The following is an 18,079-nucleotide window of genomic DNA, read 5'->3' as shown; positions in this document are numbered from 1 at the left end:
TTCTAAATAAGTTCCATCTCTTTCTATAGTTTTCAGCGATTGACAAGCTTGGACAGAATGTAGCTGTTGTTGGCAAGTTTGGTTTTGCACATTACTCTTTACTCACCAAAAAATGGAAGCTGTTTGGAAACATTACGCAGGTCAGTGGTTACAGTACTTTGAATAAAGTTGGTTTAGTTGTAATGTGACTCTTGGAGAAAATTCAAAAATATATTTTTTCACATAAACAACCTGTAGGCACAGTTGGGATTAGGGATGCTGGTTTTGCATGTGTGTTTTGTAAAATGTCAGAAACACTCATGTTGTGGCTTTGGCACAATAATATGTGTCTCATTATTAAAAGGTTTCTGAATCTGAGTGCATCTAGGCAGACACTCCCATGTGCCTTACGTGTTTGTGTGAGACACAGCTTTGCATGCCAAGCTTGTAAATTCTGGGCAGAAGCAGAAAGCTAATTTGATTCATGGATGCCAGTAGGATAAGGAACTGTGGTTCTGTGTTTTGTAAGATAATATTTGTCCTTCACATGTTATTCTTCAGTACTTTGTTTTTTTAAAATAACAAAATTTCATATATACATATATATGTATACATATATACCTTGCTGTTATTGGTAAAGCTATAGCTCATGTATGGCTTTCGGAAATAACCCATGGAATGTACGTCTGTAAGTATAATGTACATCTATAAGTATATAAAAATATATGTAGATGTAATTTTTGTGCTTTTTTCTTTTCAGGAGCAAAATATGATGGTAACAGGTGGCTTAGCATGGTGGAATGACTTCATTGTTCTTGCATGTTATAATTTAAACGATCGTCAGGAAGAGGTAAGTATTTTTTTTCAAAGTAAAATAATAATGTTTAGAATATCAGATGTGTTCTGTAGTAGTATTGTAAATATGAAATATTGATACATAGGTGGCTTTTGGTCATTTTCAGAAATCATTCATTCATATGTAAATAATTCTCTGCTGACTACCTACCGTGAATCTACTCATTGTTCTGAAAACTTTGTGACATTTTTGCATGTTAGCACAAAACCTGTTTGAGGTATCTAGTTACAGTTTCTGTGACACTTTTGTAAGGTTTTAAATTAGATGGGCAGAAGAGCTGTGCTTACTCTTTGCGTTTTAAAACTAAGGAATAAAACTCCTTCCTTATGATTGTTGTTCATTACTTCAGTTTTGGCTCTGCTGTTCTTTAACCACGTTGGATGCAATAATATAATGCAATGGACAAAACATTTGATGAAACAAAAACCCTATAATGTGTCTTGCTGACTCATAATAATGTGTCCTGACACCCATTCTGCGAAAAAGAAAGTAATTGAATGTGCAATTATTATTAGTCTGTGGGTAGGCAGAACCTGTATTCAAACTACTTCTTTTTCTTGTAGCTGAGAATCTACCTGCGAACATCCAATCTTGACAATGCATTTGCGCACATCACCAAAGTGCAAGCAGACACATTACTACTGAGTGTCTTCCGGGACATGGTAATATTGTTCAGAGCAGATTGTTCCATTTGCCTTTACAGTATTGAGAGAAGGCCTGAAGGGTGAGTGTCAGTACTAAAATGCTTTAAAATCGCTGGTAAATCTGTTCTGAGTAAATTCTTATAATACAAAGTTGTTTGATGACTTGTGGAGTCAGATTTTTAAAATACAGAGGTCTGAGTGTTACCTGTGCACAGAAGTGATAGTTCATGAGTGTTGTCACTTGCATGCCTAAAGATATGCGCATTAGCTTTGGAGGCAGTGACTGAGGTATGCATGTTTCCAGCTGTCTGTACAAATATGTCCTAGCTTCTAGGAACTTGAAAACTGAACGTAAATAGAAGTAAAAAGCTCCTAAAAGGCACCCACATATTTGAATAATTTTTATTAAAAGTATTTATAACATTAGAAGTTTGAACAGGTGAGGGGGGTGGTGGCGTAGCAAAGATAGAGGAGAAGTTCATTTGTGGGGAGCTATTTTGGGGCAAAAGCAGCAGCAATGTAAGAGCCAACTGTCTGAGCCAACTCAGACAGTTAAGGTTAGTGAACTAAAGGAGGAGATTCCCACATAGTTTTTGAAGTGCCCAAGCAGGTTATTTTTCCTACAGTTACGGCATTGATTTCAGCAAGAAGGGACCTTTTCATTTATCAGAAAGCAAGCTGTTTATCCACTTCAGAGTAAAATATTTTCAGTGCTCTTCGAAGAAAACTCCACAAAAATCCAATTCCTGAAACTCCCTTATTGAAGGGTGAATAGTCTTATTCTGAAATGTCTGAACACTCATGGCTATATTCCCCAGAACTATCAAGATGGAGTAGCCCAGCTTAGGTTAATTTGGTAATTCTATGTATAGTACATATGTGGGCCTGTGGGATTCCTGGCTAGAGGAAGGTCATTGCTCCATCCCTGAAAATGTTCAAGGCCAGGTTGAACAGAGCCTTTGGTGACATGATCTAGTGTGAGGCATCCCTGCCCTTGGCTCGGGGTTGGAATGAAATGATCTTAAGGTCCTTTCCAACCCTAACCATTCTGTGATTTTGGTCTGCAGAGTGAACTGTTTGCTGAGGTTAAGTTGCTTATTTTCATTAGGTTTACTTCAAGATACTAATTTTATGTTAAAATTGCTAAGTGTAGTAATCTTTTTTTTCAGTCTTAACCCTACTGCCAGTATCCAAGTTCTTCAAGAAGTGTCTATGTCTCGGTATATTCCTCATCCTTTTCTTGTAGTGTCTGTTACATTGACATCAGTGAGGACAGAGACTGGCATCACCTTGAAGATGCCTCAGCAGGTAACAGTGGTCAAAATTAAGAGAATCGGTGCCTGGAATTTTTAGCTTAATCCTCAAAGGTTACCTGACTGGTAAATGAATCATAGATCAGTGGTTCTTTCATGTGGTAAAATGCAGAACATGTTTTTTCTGTTGCTTGGTATATAGGTATCTTATGTATGAATTGAGGGTGGGGATGTGTAGAAATAAACCCCAGACTCTTACTTCTATTTCATATCTTGTTTTGTCATCTTGTAAAGTGTGGATTCAAATCTTGTAGGACAAACAAAATTTAACTGTGTCAAGGCTATGTATCTCTGTTACGTATCAAAAGTTGAACACCAGAATAATCCATGGCATTAGTGTATGACTTTCTTGCAGCACAGGGTCCATTACTCAAGAATAAATGGGGGGGGGGGGGGGAACGACACACCCACGACCATATAAGGTTATTTCTAGTCAATTTCTTGAATTTCTTGCTACACTAAAATTAAGTGAGAAAATCTCTCCCACTAGTTACTAGTTACTAGTAACTCAGGAGATAGGCCAACAGCTAAACAATGACTAATGTGTGAAGGTGAGGCCCTGTCCAAACTCCGAAATTTATTCAGGCCACTGAAATCACAGTGCAAAGACAACTTGTATTTTTTTTTTTCTCTCTCTATGGTGTAAACAAATTAAGCCAAACTATTTAAGCAACTGCAGCATGGAGTGTGTATTTTTTTTATTAGAGCAGCTACCGTAAGATAGTTAGGAAGTTGCATTGTCTGTGAGGCAGACCTGTAGACATTTGAAGGTGCATCTTTTTCTCCACATGCTAAAGACACTGGCAGGTAGGGAAGCAATAGCACAGACGTAAAATTTGAAGTTTTGTGCTTCCTTATTTGAATTCATTCTCATTTAGTGTTCCACAGTGTTGAATACATTTTCTGAAACTCACGGAGGATCTTAGACAAGTGCATAAAAGGCAGCATGCTTGTGGTTTTCTCGTCCATCTTGCAGTGAGACAGTGTCCTTATTCCTGAACTACCTGCCCTATAGTGTTTCCAAATTTTGAGAAAAAGCAGCTGAAACATTTTAGAGGACCAGTAGCATTTTAAACTCAGCTTCAGACAAAAAAAAAATACTACCCCTTTTATTTCTAAGAACCTGGATCTTCAAACCTTGTCAATCCATTTGATCAAAGAGAAGCATTAATTTTAACAATCAATATGACACTGCACTGTAGACAAAGCAATGTGTTTGACTTAGCAAAGTGTATCTGTCTGCAGTGTTGTTACCTGTTAGTGATCTTAACCCCTGGTGCTGCACAGTTACCATACAGGTGCTCTACCTACCTCTACCTCTAGGTGTTTTAAAACTAAACTTCGTAATACAGTATGCTATTAACTCCAGTGACTTGGTTTAAAATTAACATGAAGCAACTGTGAGATAAATCTTTAAAAAGAATACTTCTCTTTCTTGAAAGTTCTAGTTGCTGTACAAGTGTGGCTACACTCTTTTTGGCTCAACTCTTTTTGGCTTTTGTACCAGTGTTTGTCTTTGAAGTCAAGATACTGGCAATCATAGTGGTGATACTGATAAGAATACAGAGCTTTATTTTTCTTAAAAGGCTGATGGCTTGCCCATGCCAAGATACATAGTTAGAAAAAGTGCATGTCTAATAAACACATTCAGTGAGTCTAGTGAACAGTAAAACCTTCTATTATTTACTCTATTACACAATAACTACATAAATTAATCTGTAGGTAATTCTTGTTTTTTTAATTCTTGTTTTTTTCTGAGTCACTCTGCACTGAATTTGGTGTAGTCATGTCTGTATGGCAGTACAGTTAATTTACTCTGCTTATTCCTGGTTTGTGTTGTGGTTATGTGTGAAATGATGTGTTCAAAAAGCTTAAGTTGCATAATACTTTTTAATCTTTAGGCTTGTGAGGCTGAAAGCATTATGCTGAACTTAGCAGGACAACTCATCATGTTGCAAAGGGATCGATCTGGACCCCAGATACGAGATAAGGATAATAATCCTAATCAAAGGAAGCATGTGAGTAAATGTTTGTGGGATCCTGCATATGGCTTCTAAGACGTCAGTCAGTAAAGAAGTTGTAGGAAGGAGTGGTCCAGGCGTGAGGAAGAGAGTTCTATAATGCAAAGCAGAGTTTGCATTTAGAGGCTGGAAGTAAATCACTACTCCTGTGATTTATTTTTTTCTCTAAAAATCTGAAATGTGAGTACTTAACTGTGTGGATGTCAAACTAAAGTATTTACTACCTGTATTGCAGTGAAAGGTACAAGTTTTAAGCATAAAGGTCCTGTGCAAAATTTGACATGCAGTAATGACACAAAATCTCCAATCTATCTAAAGCTGTTCTGTATGTTTATGGAACCTAAAAATTTCTTTCCAGACTGTGTTTACAAAATTCCTAAAACCAACAATAGTAGAAATCAGTGACTGAATTTGTCAAGTTTTCTGTGCTGAAGAGCAACACTTTTACATTAAATAAGTACTTTGTGAGAATGAAAATGGAAAAATTTCAATGAAGAGTTGTTTGCAGCTCAAACAGTAGCAAATTTGGTGTTTGTAGGGCTTTTGTCAGTTCTAGATTGAACTCTTGAGCTAACTGATGAAGCAGAGAGTAGGTTTTTATTTTCCACCCTTATTCTCACTCCTTCAGCTTCCTGGCTAAGTATAAGGAGCTTTAAAAAAAAGAAAGAATTGTCTTTTGAATTAATGCAAGTTAAGTGGTGTTTTCCTAGGTGCAAGGGGGCAGTTAGGAGTAACTTGTTGGAAGAGAGCAGTTCTTACTTGAAAAAAAAAAAGAGTTCTTAGTAAGATGTTTTGGGAGAAAAAAAAAAGGAGGGGGGGAAGGAATAATGAATTCTAACAGGTTTTTTTTTATTTTTTTTTTCCCTCTCCCCTGCATAGCTGCCTTTTTGTGCTCCAGTTGTCCTAGCCCAGTCTGTTGAAAATGTGTGGACTACTTCCAGGATCAACAAACAGAAGCGCCACTTACTGGAGGCTCTGTGGCTCAGCTGTGGTGGATCAGGTATGAAAGTCTGGCTCCCCCTGTTTCCCAGAGATCATCGAAAGCCGCATTCGTTTCTGTCAAGACGGATCATGCTGCCTTTCCACATCAACATATACCCACTGGCTGTTTTGTTTGAGGATGCCTTGGTTCTTGGTGCTGTTAATGACACTGTGCTCTATGACTGTTTATACACTCAAACCAGTGCTAGAGAACACTTAGAGGTTCTCTTTCCTTTCTCCATTGTTGAGAGGACCTCTCAGATCTACCTCCATCACATCTTACGCCAGCTTTTGGTTAGGAACCTCGGTGAACAAGCCTTGCTTTTGGCCCACTCCTGTGCCACATTACCGTACTTTCCTCATGTACTAGAGCTGATGCTTCATGAAGTGCTGGAAGAAGAAGCTACCTCGCGGGAACCCATTCCCGACCCTCTGCTTCCCACTGTGGCGAAGTTCATTACAGAGTTCCCCCTCTTCCTGCAGACAGTTGTTCATTGTGCTAGGAAGACGGAATATGCCCTGTGGAATTACCTTTTTGCTGCTGTTGGGAATCCAAAGGACTTATTTGAAGAGTGCTTAATGGCCCAGGACTTGGACACAGCTGCCTCTTACCTTATTATTCTACAGGTAATGATACCGCATACATTGCAGAAGGGGTGATATTTACCAATGTTATAGTATTTAAAAATTTGTCATAACAAAGTTATGCATGTTAAATTTTTAATGTAACAATTTTTTGTTGAGATTGTGCAGTTATGAAGGGGGGGAGGAGAATATCATGCAATGTAAGTAGTTAGTTTACTGTCATAAAAAGAAAAAGAATAGCATGAAATTTGCTGCTTCTAATCTCTGGTATACTTGGAAGTGACATGGTGTGGCCTGACTTAATAGGACTTTTGTTGCATGATGGCAAAAATCAAATGGCTGAATTATGTTTTGTTCCTTGCAGAATATGGAAGTTCCAGCAGTTAGCCGACAACATGCTACTCTCCTGTTTAATACTGCCTTAGAGCAAGGAAAGTGGGATCTTTGTCGTCATATGATCAGATTTCTTAAAGCCATTGGCTCTGGGGAAACAGAGACACCACCAGCAACACCAACTACTCAGGTTTGTGAGGAGAATAGTAAATACCAGTATCCAGCCTTGTTTGATTAATCTTGTGTAGCATGCTTGCTCCTTTGTTTTTTCTTGATTTTAGGAACCTAGTTCAAGTAGTGGCTTTGAGTTCTTCAGACATCGCAGCATTAGTTTGTCCCAGTCTGCAGAGAATCTCCATAGCAAATTTAATTTGACAAAAACACTGAGTATGCCTTCTGGCCCATCTGGAAAAAGGTAAATTGGTGGTAATGTCCTCTTCTAACCCACTTCGTTAGATACTGTACTCTCTCACTAATTTGAGTTATAGAAGTGCATTATATGATAGGTTTGTCATAGCCTCCCTCCACATCCTTCTGCATTTGTCTTTTCCCAGCTCTTGTAATACCTGTGTCTTTCTTTTGAGTCTTGGGAGAATATATTCTCACACATGTAATTATGTGCGTGTGTGTTTGTATGTGTAGATACACATGCACGCTTACATGGATATTGCTGTCCAAAAGCCTTGAAATCCACTGGATGAACATGTAGTAATTTATGATTGCTAGTAAGACTGCATGCTTTATATTTGAAGGGTCTGTTTTGCTGAAAGATACATCTTGAAGAGCTCACAGTACTGCACCATCATAGTATATGCTGCACTGTGATAGCATGCATATCCTGATCTAGCAGTGTGTTGCCAAGCCATAAATAGAGCCTTTTATACCTTGGGGTGAATCCCTTTTAAACTGCTGTATGCAAAATTCCTATTGATTGTGTCATTAATTCCTATTGATTGTGTTATTAATGTTCAGAAGCAGCACTGAGCTGGGATTCATTATTATCTTGGGTTTGGCTTTTTTCCCGGATGTAAGACCTTCAGAACAATCTTAGTACAAATTCAAATGCTTTTATTTAGTAATTTTCCATAGGAAAAAACTGCCTTAAAAGTTTTGATAGGAAGAGTTCTAGGCAAATACTTGACTTGTTCTCTAAACTGGTTTCTCAGACGTTACTTGGCAATGACATCTACCTTTTTTCACTCGTTTACTGCTTTTCTGCACTGCTAGTAGTTCAGTACTCTAGAGACACTGCTGCTGTTGTAACTTCCTTCCCTTATTTCACTTACCTGTTGAAGCAGTGGGATTCTTCAAAGAGCACACATAGCAAGGAATCGTGGAAACTGGTTTTGTTGGTATATAGAAAGCTCCCACTGTTACTCTGGTCACTTGATGTTCTGTGGTTGTGGCCAGCAGCCACAACGCTGTTTAATCAGTCTTAATGTCACTGCTCTCTGGTCTGTCTACAGGTGCAGTAAAGACAGTGACTGTGCTGAGAACATGTATATTGACATGATGCTCTGGCGGCATGCTCGTCGTCTGCTAGAAGAAATCAAGCTGAAAGACCTTGGTTGCTTTGCTGCTCAATTAGGCTTTGAGCTGATTGGCTGGCTGTGCAAGGAACGAGCCAGAGCTGCCCGTGTGGAGGATTTTGTGTTTGCTTTGAAAAAGCTCCACAAGGATTTCCGCTGGCCATTGCCAGTCATACCAGCTTCATCCATTACCTCACCTTTCAAGAATGGAAAGTACAAGACAGGTGCTGTAATCTGAATTGATTTAGACTAGGTTTCCCTCCTGCAGTCCTGTGCCCATCAGTCTGAATCTGTCCTTAGTTCCTCAGCCCAGCAAAGAACAGGCTGAGGCTTGCCACCTGCACAGTTTCCTCACACAGGGTGTGTTTTTTGAAAGGATTCTGTTTAGCACAGACAGCATCTCTTGCGTAGTCTAATTACTATTTTGGTTCCTTGCTTTTCTCAGATGTGCAGATGTTGAGTTGAACATGGATATTGCCCTTCTTATATCAACATTCTTATGTAGTATCTAGATGACTTTTTGATTAGCTTCTTAAAAAAAAAGTAATGTTTCTCACATTTGAAATTTGCTTTATGTTAATGGGTGAGAATTTTGAGGACTTGCTGTAAACCTCCTTTGTATTATTAATCTCTCAGTTCACTAGCTTATCTTCTTAGGGCTTGATACTAGCTGCCAAGCCTTTCTTTTTGTGATAGTAACAGCACCATTATTTAGTTCTATTGATGCTAACACTTTATCAGCTGGTATTTTTTTTATGCCACTGCTGACTAGAAAAGCTCATCAGAAATTCTTAAAATACTTACTTGCTGTGTTCATTTGCTTTTGGTCACCCCTCAGCAAACTAACTGAATATTGACTTAAATACAAATTTTAGCTTCCTGAAATACCTGGAGAGAACTTTCCAAATTTCCTTTTTGATGATTACATGACTTTTCTTTGGTGGGTTCTTTTTTTTAGCTATGGGGGAGCAGCTGCTAAAATCTCAGTCTGTAGACACCTTTGTAAACACGGAAACAGACACAGGGGTTTCAAACACACCTCGGAGTCGCAGCTGGCTTGGCGCTATAAGCTCCTCTCAGAGAGAGATAGACACTGTTTCATCCCATGGACCACACATGCAAGATGCATTCCTTTCTCCTTTGCTAAGTAAAGGTTAGTCACTCTGCTGTCTGCTTATTGCAGAAACGCACCTGAAAGTGCATAGTTTTATTTTGACATTTGCATGCAACCACTGTATTGTTGCTTCTTAACTGCTGATAACCATAATTTCGGGGGTTGGGGAGTGGAGGGAGACAAAGGGAGGGGGAAGAGGTCTTGTTGAAAAAGTGAACTGATTTGTTTGTTTGTTTTTGCGTTTTTTTTGTACAACAGAAAGAAAATGTATCTTTAAGCACTTAAAGTAGAATATAAAATTGGTATTTGCTTAAGTTCATGTGTGTGGTGGTAACTTGAAATTTAGTAATTTTACAGTCTTGGAAGAGTGTTGTAAGTTTTTTAGCTTTGTCTCTTGCACAGATTGGCACTATTCTAATGCATGAACTTCAGAGTAGTGCTTTTGTATTTCTTTAGAAAGATACTAGATGCACTCTTTATTGAGGAAGCTGAGGAAATTACAGTCCCATATAGTTTTCTTTTCTCCTATGTTTTTGCTTTAAACAGTTTTTCTAAAAGCTCAAGTGTATGATCAGCTTGTGAAAATACAAAGGCAAATTTTATTCTCTGAGCATCTTTTCTGACCACAGAGAGATATAGGAAATGTTTGAATGTTTGTCTGACCACTCATCTCTCTTTTCCTTTTCTTTTTTTTTTTTTTTTTTATTCCCACTTGTCCTCAAGCATAGAGCAGTATTTTCAACAGTGTCTGCATCATGTGATTTCCACTGTACTGGGAAAAAAAGATTTAAGTAGCTAAGCAGCAATGAGCAGGGACATCTTGAATTAGATCAGGTTGCCCAGAACCATCCAGCCTGGCCTTGAATGTCTCCAGGGATGTTGCATCCACCACTTTTCTGGGCAACCTGTGCTAGTGTTTTACCACCCTCATTGTAAAGAATTTCTTCCTCATGTCCAGCCTGAATTTCCCTCAGTTTAAAACCATCACCCCTTGTCCTGTCGCAGCAGGCCCTGCTAAAGAGTCTCTCGCCATCTTTCTTGTAGGCCCCTTTTAAGTACTGAAAGATGCTCTCAGGTCTCCCCTGACCTTTCCCATCTTCAGGCTGAACAGCCCCAACTCTCTCAGCCTTTCCACATAGGAGAGGAGCTCCAGCCCTCTGGTCATTTCTGTGTCCTTCTCTGGACCCTCTCCAACAGGTTCATGTCTTTCCTTTACTGAGTACTCCAGAGCTAGACACAGCACTCCAGGAGGGATCTCACCGGAGCGGAGTGGAGGGGCAGAATCACCTCCCTTGCCCTCATGCCACACTCCTTTGAATGCAGCCCAGGATACAATTTGCCTTCTGGGCTGCAAGCGCACACTGCTGGGTCATGTACAGTTCTTCACCCACCAGGACCCCCAAGTCCTTCTCATCAGGGGTACCCTCAATCCCTTCATCCCCCAGCCTGTATTGATACTGGGGGTTACCTTGACGCAGGTTCAAGGCCCTGCAGTTGGCCTTGTTAAACCTCATGATATTTGCATGAGCCCACTTCTCAAGCTTGTTTAAATCCATCTGGATGGTATCCCTTCCACAGGCCTTGGTGCATTTTCTCCTTGCCCTTTTGTTTAACCAGCAGGTCTCGACTACTAAGCCATGCCAGGCTGCTGCCTTCATTGCATGGTTTCTTATACCTGGGATCATGAGCTGTTGTGGAAAGCATAATTTTAGGACTGTAAGGTGTAAGAGGCTGTCACTGTGTTCTTACAGTGGTTGCCAACACATCTTTAGGATTCCTTACTGATACTATTCTTCTGAATTACTGCTTAGACTCAGAAGAACTGCTGCATTCCTGCAATAATAGTTCTACCACATACTGTGAGAATGCTGAAGTGTGATGGGCAGTATGCCTGAAGAAACTTCTTGGCACTGTGATGAACAGCAAAGCACTACTGTGTGATTTGTCGGTTTCTGTAGGAAATAGCTAGAAATTTTGGGTCTTACTAAAGTGAGTAGTTTCTTTTTCCCTTATGTTTCTGAGTGTCTTTGATAGGTGATGAATGCAGCATTGGCTCAGCAACGGACCTGACTGAAACAAGTTCTATGGTGGATGGTGACTGGACCATGGTGGATGAAAACTTCTCTGGTCTAAGTTTAACTCAGTCAGAGCTTGAACATCTCTCTCTGGAACTGGCTAGTAAAGGGCCACACAAGTCACAGGTCCAGCTGCGGTAAGTAACGTAATCTTTGCCTTTGAAACTTAAAACTACTAGTATGCAGCATTAGGAGAAAGAAGCACTGTCTACAGAATCATACTGGGATTTTTGTATCCAAGGTAGAAAAAGAAATAAGTAGACTGTTTTCCCATCTAGGTACTTGCTACATATCTTCATGGAAGCAGGATGTCTGGATTGGTGTATTATCATAGGCCTTATCCTCAGAGAATCATCAGTAATCAACCAGGTTTTCAGTATAATTCAGTCGTCTGATGTTGATGGAGAAATCTGCCAGAATATCAAGACTGGCCTATGTGCTGTTGACAAATGGGCTTCTACAGATTGGTAAGTATTATTTTCCACCTTCATTTTCATTCCAGTTGTAGATAACTCAGAATTGTTTTTTTTTTTTAGGTAACTAATGATTTCAGCCCTATCTGAAACAATTATTTAAACGCACTTTTGCAAAAAAAATATCAGGGTAGTCACTTATTACGGTTGTGAACAAACTGGAATAAAAAAAAATCAAAAAAAAATCAACCAAGTCCAGACCAACCAACTGCTCCAGCTTCTGTTACTTGGTTATGGTCGCCTTTTTCCTACAATTATTAAAAAAAAAAGTTTCTGCACAGGTAGGACTGTAGAAGATACCAATTTTTACTAACATCTCCCAGAAAAGCTGCTTTTCAGGCATATGACTGAAGTACTATTTTTTTTAAATCACTCATGGTGTTCTGTACCATTATTTTCCTAGCCCTGGGTACAAGCCATTTTTAAATATCATCAAACCACAGATCCAGAAACTGAGTGAAATAGTAGAAGAGCAAGTTCAGCCTGAAGCTTTTCAGCCAGTGAATCCTTCTAAGGTTACTGAACAAGTGAACCCCAGAGCTGAGGAAAGCAGGATTTTGTCTGGCCACAGCACTAATCCTCAGAGCGATGCTGGCAACATCAGTGCAAGCAGGCATGAAGAGGACAAGTCTAAGACAGAGGTTGAGGATTCATTCCAGGAAGGCAGTTATGACTGTATTGTGTCTTAAATGGAAGATGAACAACTTCCCAAGCATCAGGGGTGAAAGGAAGCAAACCAGGTCTTGGACATGCTTCCATGTTTTAGATTTGAACTTTCTTCTTTTTTTTTTTTTTCTGTATTTCAAACTTTTGAAATCTTCAGTGGGGATAACGCAGCAGCAGTTTCATCTGATAATGTCAAAAGGAGTCAAGATTTATTTTTTTTTTAATGTAATCTTCAGACTGCAACTTTAAGTTTTGATACTTAATAGTGCTGAAAGATGGCAAATACATATGGAGACAGGTTCAGCTAATATTCTTCAGTACCTTTACATTACCAACACGTGTTCTGGAGAAACTGCTTCTCTCTTGCTTGAGTTTAAAAGGTAAAGAGGGAATTAAATTTAAAAACTCTTATCCTTTGCAGCTTGCCTGCCTGCCTAAGAAATGTCTGATCAATGCAGTTCAGATCGGTTTGATATTGATATTTTGTATTAAAGGACTGTAAAATATATTGTATGTTTTTGTGAATACTCTTGTACAAATATTCAAGGTTGTACCATATTTGAAGGTACCTGTATGTACTGTGCATGTTTCTAGATGACTAGTAAAGTTAAAGCAGAGTTGCACTTCTTTCTGGATGAGGCATACTTTACTGACCTAACATTGACACAAGGTGGCTCTCCTGTTTTTACTCTAACGTACAGATCTTGTGGTTGGATTTAAGGGATTGGTGAAGGTTATTTATTTAATTGTAAATTCTTTTTTGAAAAATTGAGGTTTTTAATGTAAATAATCATCATATACTCTTGCTATGGAACTTAGTTTAACAGCTCATACTTAAACATTTTTCAAACATTTTATAGTATGCATACTTGTAACTAAGACATTTAACTTTCATACAGTGTGGAAAGCTGGCTGCAGAAGTCTGTTGCTTTGAGGTACTTATTTTTTCTAGCTGCTGTCCCTATGTAATAACTACCTGTAACAGTATTAATTTAGATATTAGCTTGTTTGTACTGTGCAATCTGAACAAAAATGCAACATTACTCATTTTATACAAAATAAACTAGTTTATTTTTTATAACATCACCTGATTACTGACATGGACCAAACTAGTCATCATAGAATAGTTACAGCATCTGTTGCTTTTCTAGTGTAGTTACTAAATGCACATCCATTTAAACTTTGAAAATTAAGAATATTAAGTTTAAAATAAATCGTGGTTTTATTTCTTTTGTAGATAAGATCAAGTGCTTTAAAATGTACAAATATTAAAATGTGGCTTTAGAATGGCTTAACTAAGCCGATACAACCAGTACAAGTGCAATAACTGCGAGTATTACTTGGAACGCTGGAGATTTTAGTGAGCATAGCCCGAATTTCCGTTTAAGAGTTGAACTGATACTGACGTTATAGGGAAGAGATCTGGTTCAAGAGTCCCAGCGTTAAGCTTAGTCTGCACTGTAGCTACTGGTTACAGATAATGTCTATCATACTTACATACCTGTTTTGAACAAACATCAAAAATCCATTATTGTTTTAAGGGGATACTTAATACTTTTTTATTATTAAAAAAACCTGCTTAAACTATGTTAAATAAAAACTGTGCTTCAAGTTAATATTTTTCTGTGGTTCTGTGGTAATGATGTAAGCCAAGCCCATCCTGACCAGCTTTCTGCTGTTCAGGTTTTGGATCTGTACAAGTAAAACGATACATTAACTGATACACTAACATTAGTATCTTACTACTGTGCTACTGTTGTTTAGCAGTTATCTTCTTCTTTGTGAAGTTTTGGAAGGTTGTACTTCTTTAGTAGTAATTCTCTATGCAATCTTAATGTGCTAATTTTGTATTTCAGTTTCACTGCTGTTATACCTGTAATTAAAAGACAAATATATTCAACTTTACTTGAAGTTACTCCTGTGGCAAATACCTATTTCTAACTTCAAGCCATTGATAGTAAGTTACCAGAATTCAAGTATGTTGTCTCAGAGAAACAAAGCTCTGAAAGAAACTACCTGATGAAGCTTTAGTTTGCCACACTCTACCCCTATGGCCTGTTTAACAGCATCAAGGTAACAAGCTTCTAAGTTAAAAATTTCCTTGTTAGTGCATCCTTGAACTTATATCCACCTATTGTTTTGTAAAGAGCCGTGTAACATTTTTAGTACTGGTATCTTGCTACTGTTGCTTAGACCATGTGAGCAGGCTATCGCCTGCATTCCAGGGTGAAGCATCTTGGAGCAGATAGCCACGCTGCAGCCTGTTGGTAGACACCACACCAGGGCAGCTGAAGGAAGCTGCAGCCCAGGGAGAGCCCATGCAGGAGCAGGTCTTTGGGCAGCAGCTGTGGCCTATGGTGGACCAACACTGGAGCAGTCTGTTCCTGAAGAACTACCTCATCCAAAGGAGGATCCATGCTGGAGCTGTTCACAAGAGACTCCCATGGGAGGGACCCCATGCTGGAGCTTTGGAACAGTGTGAAGAGGAAGGAGAAGCAAAGAAACTGGCATGGACTGACCATGACCTGACCCCCAGCTGACCATCCCTGATCTCTCTGCACCATTGTGGAAGAGGAGGCAGAAGAGTGAAGCTGAGATTGGGTTGGGTTTTTTTCTTTCTTTGTTGCTATCCTTTATTTTTAATTGACAATAAATTAGATTTTCCCCAAGGCCAGTACAGTTACAGTAACAGGTGACTAATCTCCCTGACTGAATCCATGAGCTCTTTTACCTTATGTTCTCCTGCTGGCCTGCTGAGGAGAGGGCTTGGAAGTGCAGTTTGGTAGCACCTGGCAGCCAGTAAAGGTTAACCTACCATGATAGGTTTCATCTACAGATAAGCATCTACTGAAAAACTTCCATGAAGACTGAGAATCCATGTTTTATCCATGCTCTATCTTCAAAACAGAAGTCATACTTAGGCAATTTCACATTGTCTGCTTACCCTCTTTTGTGACAGGGTTACTGATCTTCTATGGCTCTTTATCCATTCCTCATTAAGATTGCATATCAAGTTCTAAGATGGGTCATCCTGCAGCCTCCTTCCTGATTATTATCAAGAACTAGATTAAGTAAATCTAGCCCTTAAGGGGAAAAAAGAAAACCCAACAGAAACCAACAATGGATTGAACAGCATTACCATGCAGGCAAACCCTTCAGCAGCTCTGTCCCCTATGCTACAGCTGGCTCTGTATGGACTTGTTTGATCTTGTCTATTTGATTAGTGTTTTTCCAACAGGCTTGCAGCCTAACCTAGATTGAACAGACGGGTCTTGCTAATACAGAACAGCTCCACTGAGCTCAACAGTGCGTAACCTTGACTGTAATAGCTGAAATTCTCCCAACACTTTCTTCGAATGCTTCTACTTGACAGGCAATGTGAAGGTATGGTGACATGCTAATGCTGCATTCAATTGTATAACCACAACATGTTCAGGTATTCTTTGCAACCACATGCCTGAATTGATAAAATGCTTATTTCTGAAGCCCTCTCACCTACAGATACATAATAGAGTACTCTGTATGTTAGTACAGAACGTAACAGATTCTCAAACCCATCAAACATCAGGGAAGAACTCTAGCATTAGGGAAGAGTAGAGGAATTTAGAAAAGGCTGTGCCTGTAGACAGTTTTGGATGAATGTAGGGGAATTCCAGTCAACTAGCTGGTTACTGTCCCCACTAACAATAAAGACATTCTTTACTCCCATACCCTTCTATCTTCTATCCTTAGAACTACCAGCTTGTTGTTTTTATGCTTCACAGAGTACAACACATATGAACCACAGTACTTGAAGACTAATCATGTAGTGAATAGGGAGGCAGATGGACACTGAAACAGAAAAATCTTCCATCCTGTTTTTCTGCCTACCTTTGATAACCAGTACATTTGCTCTCAAGTATCAGTTCTGCAAAGAATACTTAGCTTTGCTACCAGCAACTGTTCCATACCACACCTAGTTTCAAGAACCACCTTCCTCTCCAGGCAGTCAGCCAGTGTCCGCAGTTAAGGTCCTCTGACCTTTCTCAGATAATTTTTACATTCTTCAGTCATGCATATTTCCATACAGCACTAACTCTTAGCCGTCTAACTCAAGCATCATTTAACAATATTTCTACCCAAAGCTTAAACATTAGTGGAATGAATAAAACTGAATCAAATACACCTTTAGTCCCACTGAAAATCAAGCATCATTCAATAAGTTTCACTTTTATTTACGGAGACAGAAATTTTCAACAAACTCCTCATTAAATTATTTAATAAGGGTTAAATCCTGAGTTAACAGAAGTTATTGCTTCACTGAAGTTTCAGAAATTGCTAACAGGCTGTTGTGGCATTTTATATTTTTGGCTTGCAGTACGATTCCTTCACACAGCAGTTTCTCCATTAAATCAGATGCAAAACACCAAGCTCACAACTGAGGAAGGCAGTAATTACCAGTGCAACTTTAGTTAACTAGCTGTGCATCAGCTAGAGTACAGTACAAAACATTTGTTGAGATTCAAGACACAAGAGTCATGAACTAAAACTCTGTTTTTCACGCAACAAAGTATAATACAGGAATTGTAGTTACAAACTGGATACAATCAAGTGAGTGATGATTAACTCAAGTGTTAATGTAGGAAGACACACTGATTTTCAGATACTGAGACCAGTTCATTATGATTACAGTAATTAAACCTCTTACCCTAGTCCATGAGTCAGTTGACAGTCTTTGTGAATGTACCTTGCAACAAATGAAACTGGTTCTTGTCACCACCACACACAACTACAGAACAGTTTGAAGGAAAAATACCTGATCAGGGAGCTGCTGTCCACCAAACCTCACACAAATTAGTGTCACAATTTTCTTTCACATGCCCTGCAAGCTTCCCAGTACTAGCATGCTTTTACTCAAAATGCTGCATGCACAAAATCAGCTTTGCGTGCGATTTGGCAATACTCATGAGATTAACAAAATACTGATCTGAGTAATATTTAGCGCAGTATTGATGTCTCTTATAGTTTGGAAAAAAGCATGAAGAAATTTCTTCAGATACACAGAGTTCATTGAATTTCAGGAACTAACATTAACTAAGACGTGGGAGTAAAAAGAAACCCAACCTAACAAAAACAAAGCAGAGACTCTAAATCAGTCATTTATAAAACCCATCCTGTGGAAATAATGCAAGAGCAAACCAAAGATACTAGATATCTTTTTAAAGATGACTCTTCTAGGTATTTTTCCTTATGGAAAGCAAGCCTTATTTTAAGAAACAGTTAAATGTATTAGCAAAGTGCAGTACTGTCTGTTACTTTACCAAAAGTCTCTTCAGAGGAGATGATACCAAAAATTAGCCAATTGTAATAAGTTAGAAGGTAACTTGAAATTTAGAGTAGATTAAGACATCCACGTAAAGGTGCAGGGACTTAGCACTCTTACATACAAGAGAGCAAGTCCCATGCTTTTATGCTGATACTGAAAGATCCCAACAGGAACAAAACTATAAGATGAGAGTTAGGTCAAACTT

The 18,079-nt window shown here is 38.8% G+C and overlaps 1 protein-coding gene across 6 annotated transcripts in view; it reads left to right on the top strand.

Moving 5' to 3' along the window:
- Nucleotides 1-14,474, top strand: part of RIC1 (RIC1 homolog, RAB6A GEF complex partner 1) — a 52,336-nt gene extending 37,862 nt beyond the window's left edge. For 5 of the 6 annotated variants that reach the window (XM_061473078.1, XM_061473077.1, XM_061473079.1 and 2 more), the window contains 13 exons: nt 30-140; nt 740-829; nt 1,399-1,559; nt 2,649-2,787; nt 4,694-4,810; nt 5,693-6,421; nt 6,744-6,902; nt 6,994-7,127; nt 8,179-8,465; nt 9,200-9,394; nt 11,390-11,567; nt 11,709-11,897; nt 12,307-14,474. In XM_061473078.1, the coding sequence (XP_061329062.1) occupies nt 30-140; nt 740-829; nt 1,399-1,559; nt 2,649-2,787; nt 4,694-4,810; nt 5,693-6,421; nt 6,744-6,902; nt 6,994-7,127; nt 8,179-8,465; nt 9,200-9,394; nt 11,390-11,567; nt 11,709-11,897; nt 12,307-12,592 (2,775 nt within the window). In that variant the 3' untranslated portion in view covers nt 12,593-14,474. The remainder of the gene's footprint in view (nt 1-29; nt 141-739; nt 830-1,398; nt 1,560-2,648; nt 2,788-4,693; nt 4,811-5,692; nt 6,422-6,743; nt 6,903-6,993; nt 7,128-8,178; nt 8,466-9,199; nt 9,395-11,389; nt 11,568-11,708; nt 11,898-12,306) is intronic. The other variant, XM_061473081.1, reaches the window with a different exon arrangement.
- The last annotated feature ends 3,605 nt before the right edge of the window (nt 14,475-18,079 follow it).

Source organism: Pezoporus flaviventris, unplaced genomic scaffold, assembly GCF_033815535.1.
Source record: "Pezoporus flaviventris isolate CSIRO_AGI_PZ_B2104156 unplaced genomic scaffold, CSIRO_AGI_Pfla_v1 ptg000076l, whole genome shotgun sequence".
Lineage (NCBI taxonomy): Eukaryota > Metazoa > Chordata > Aves > Psittaciformes > Psittacidae > Pezoporus > Pezoporus flaviventris.
Note: the sequence above shows the minus strand (reverse complement) of the source record. Positions and strands in the feature narration are given on the sequence as shown.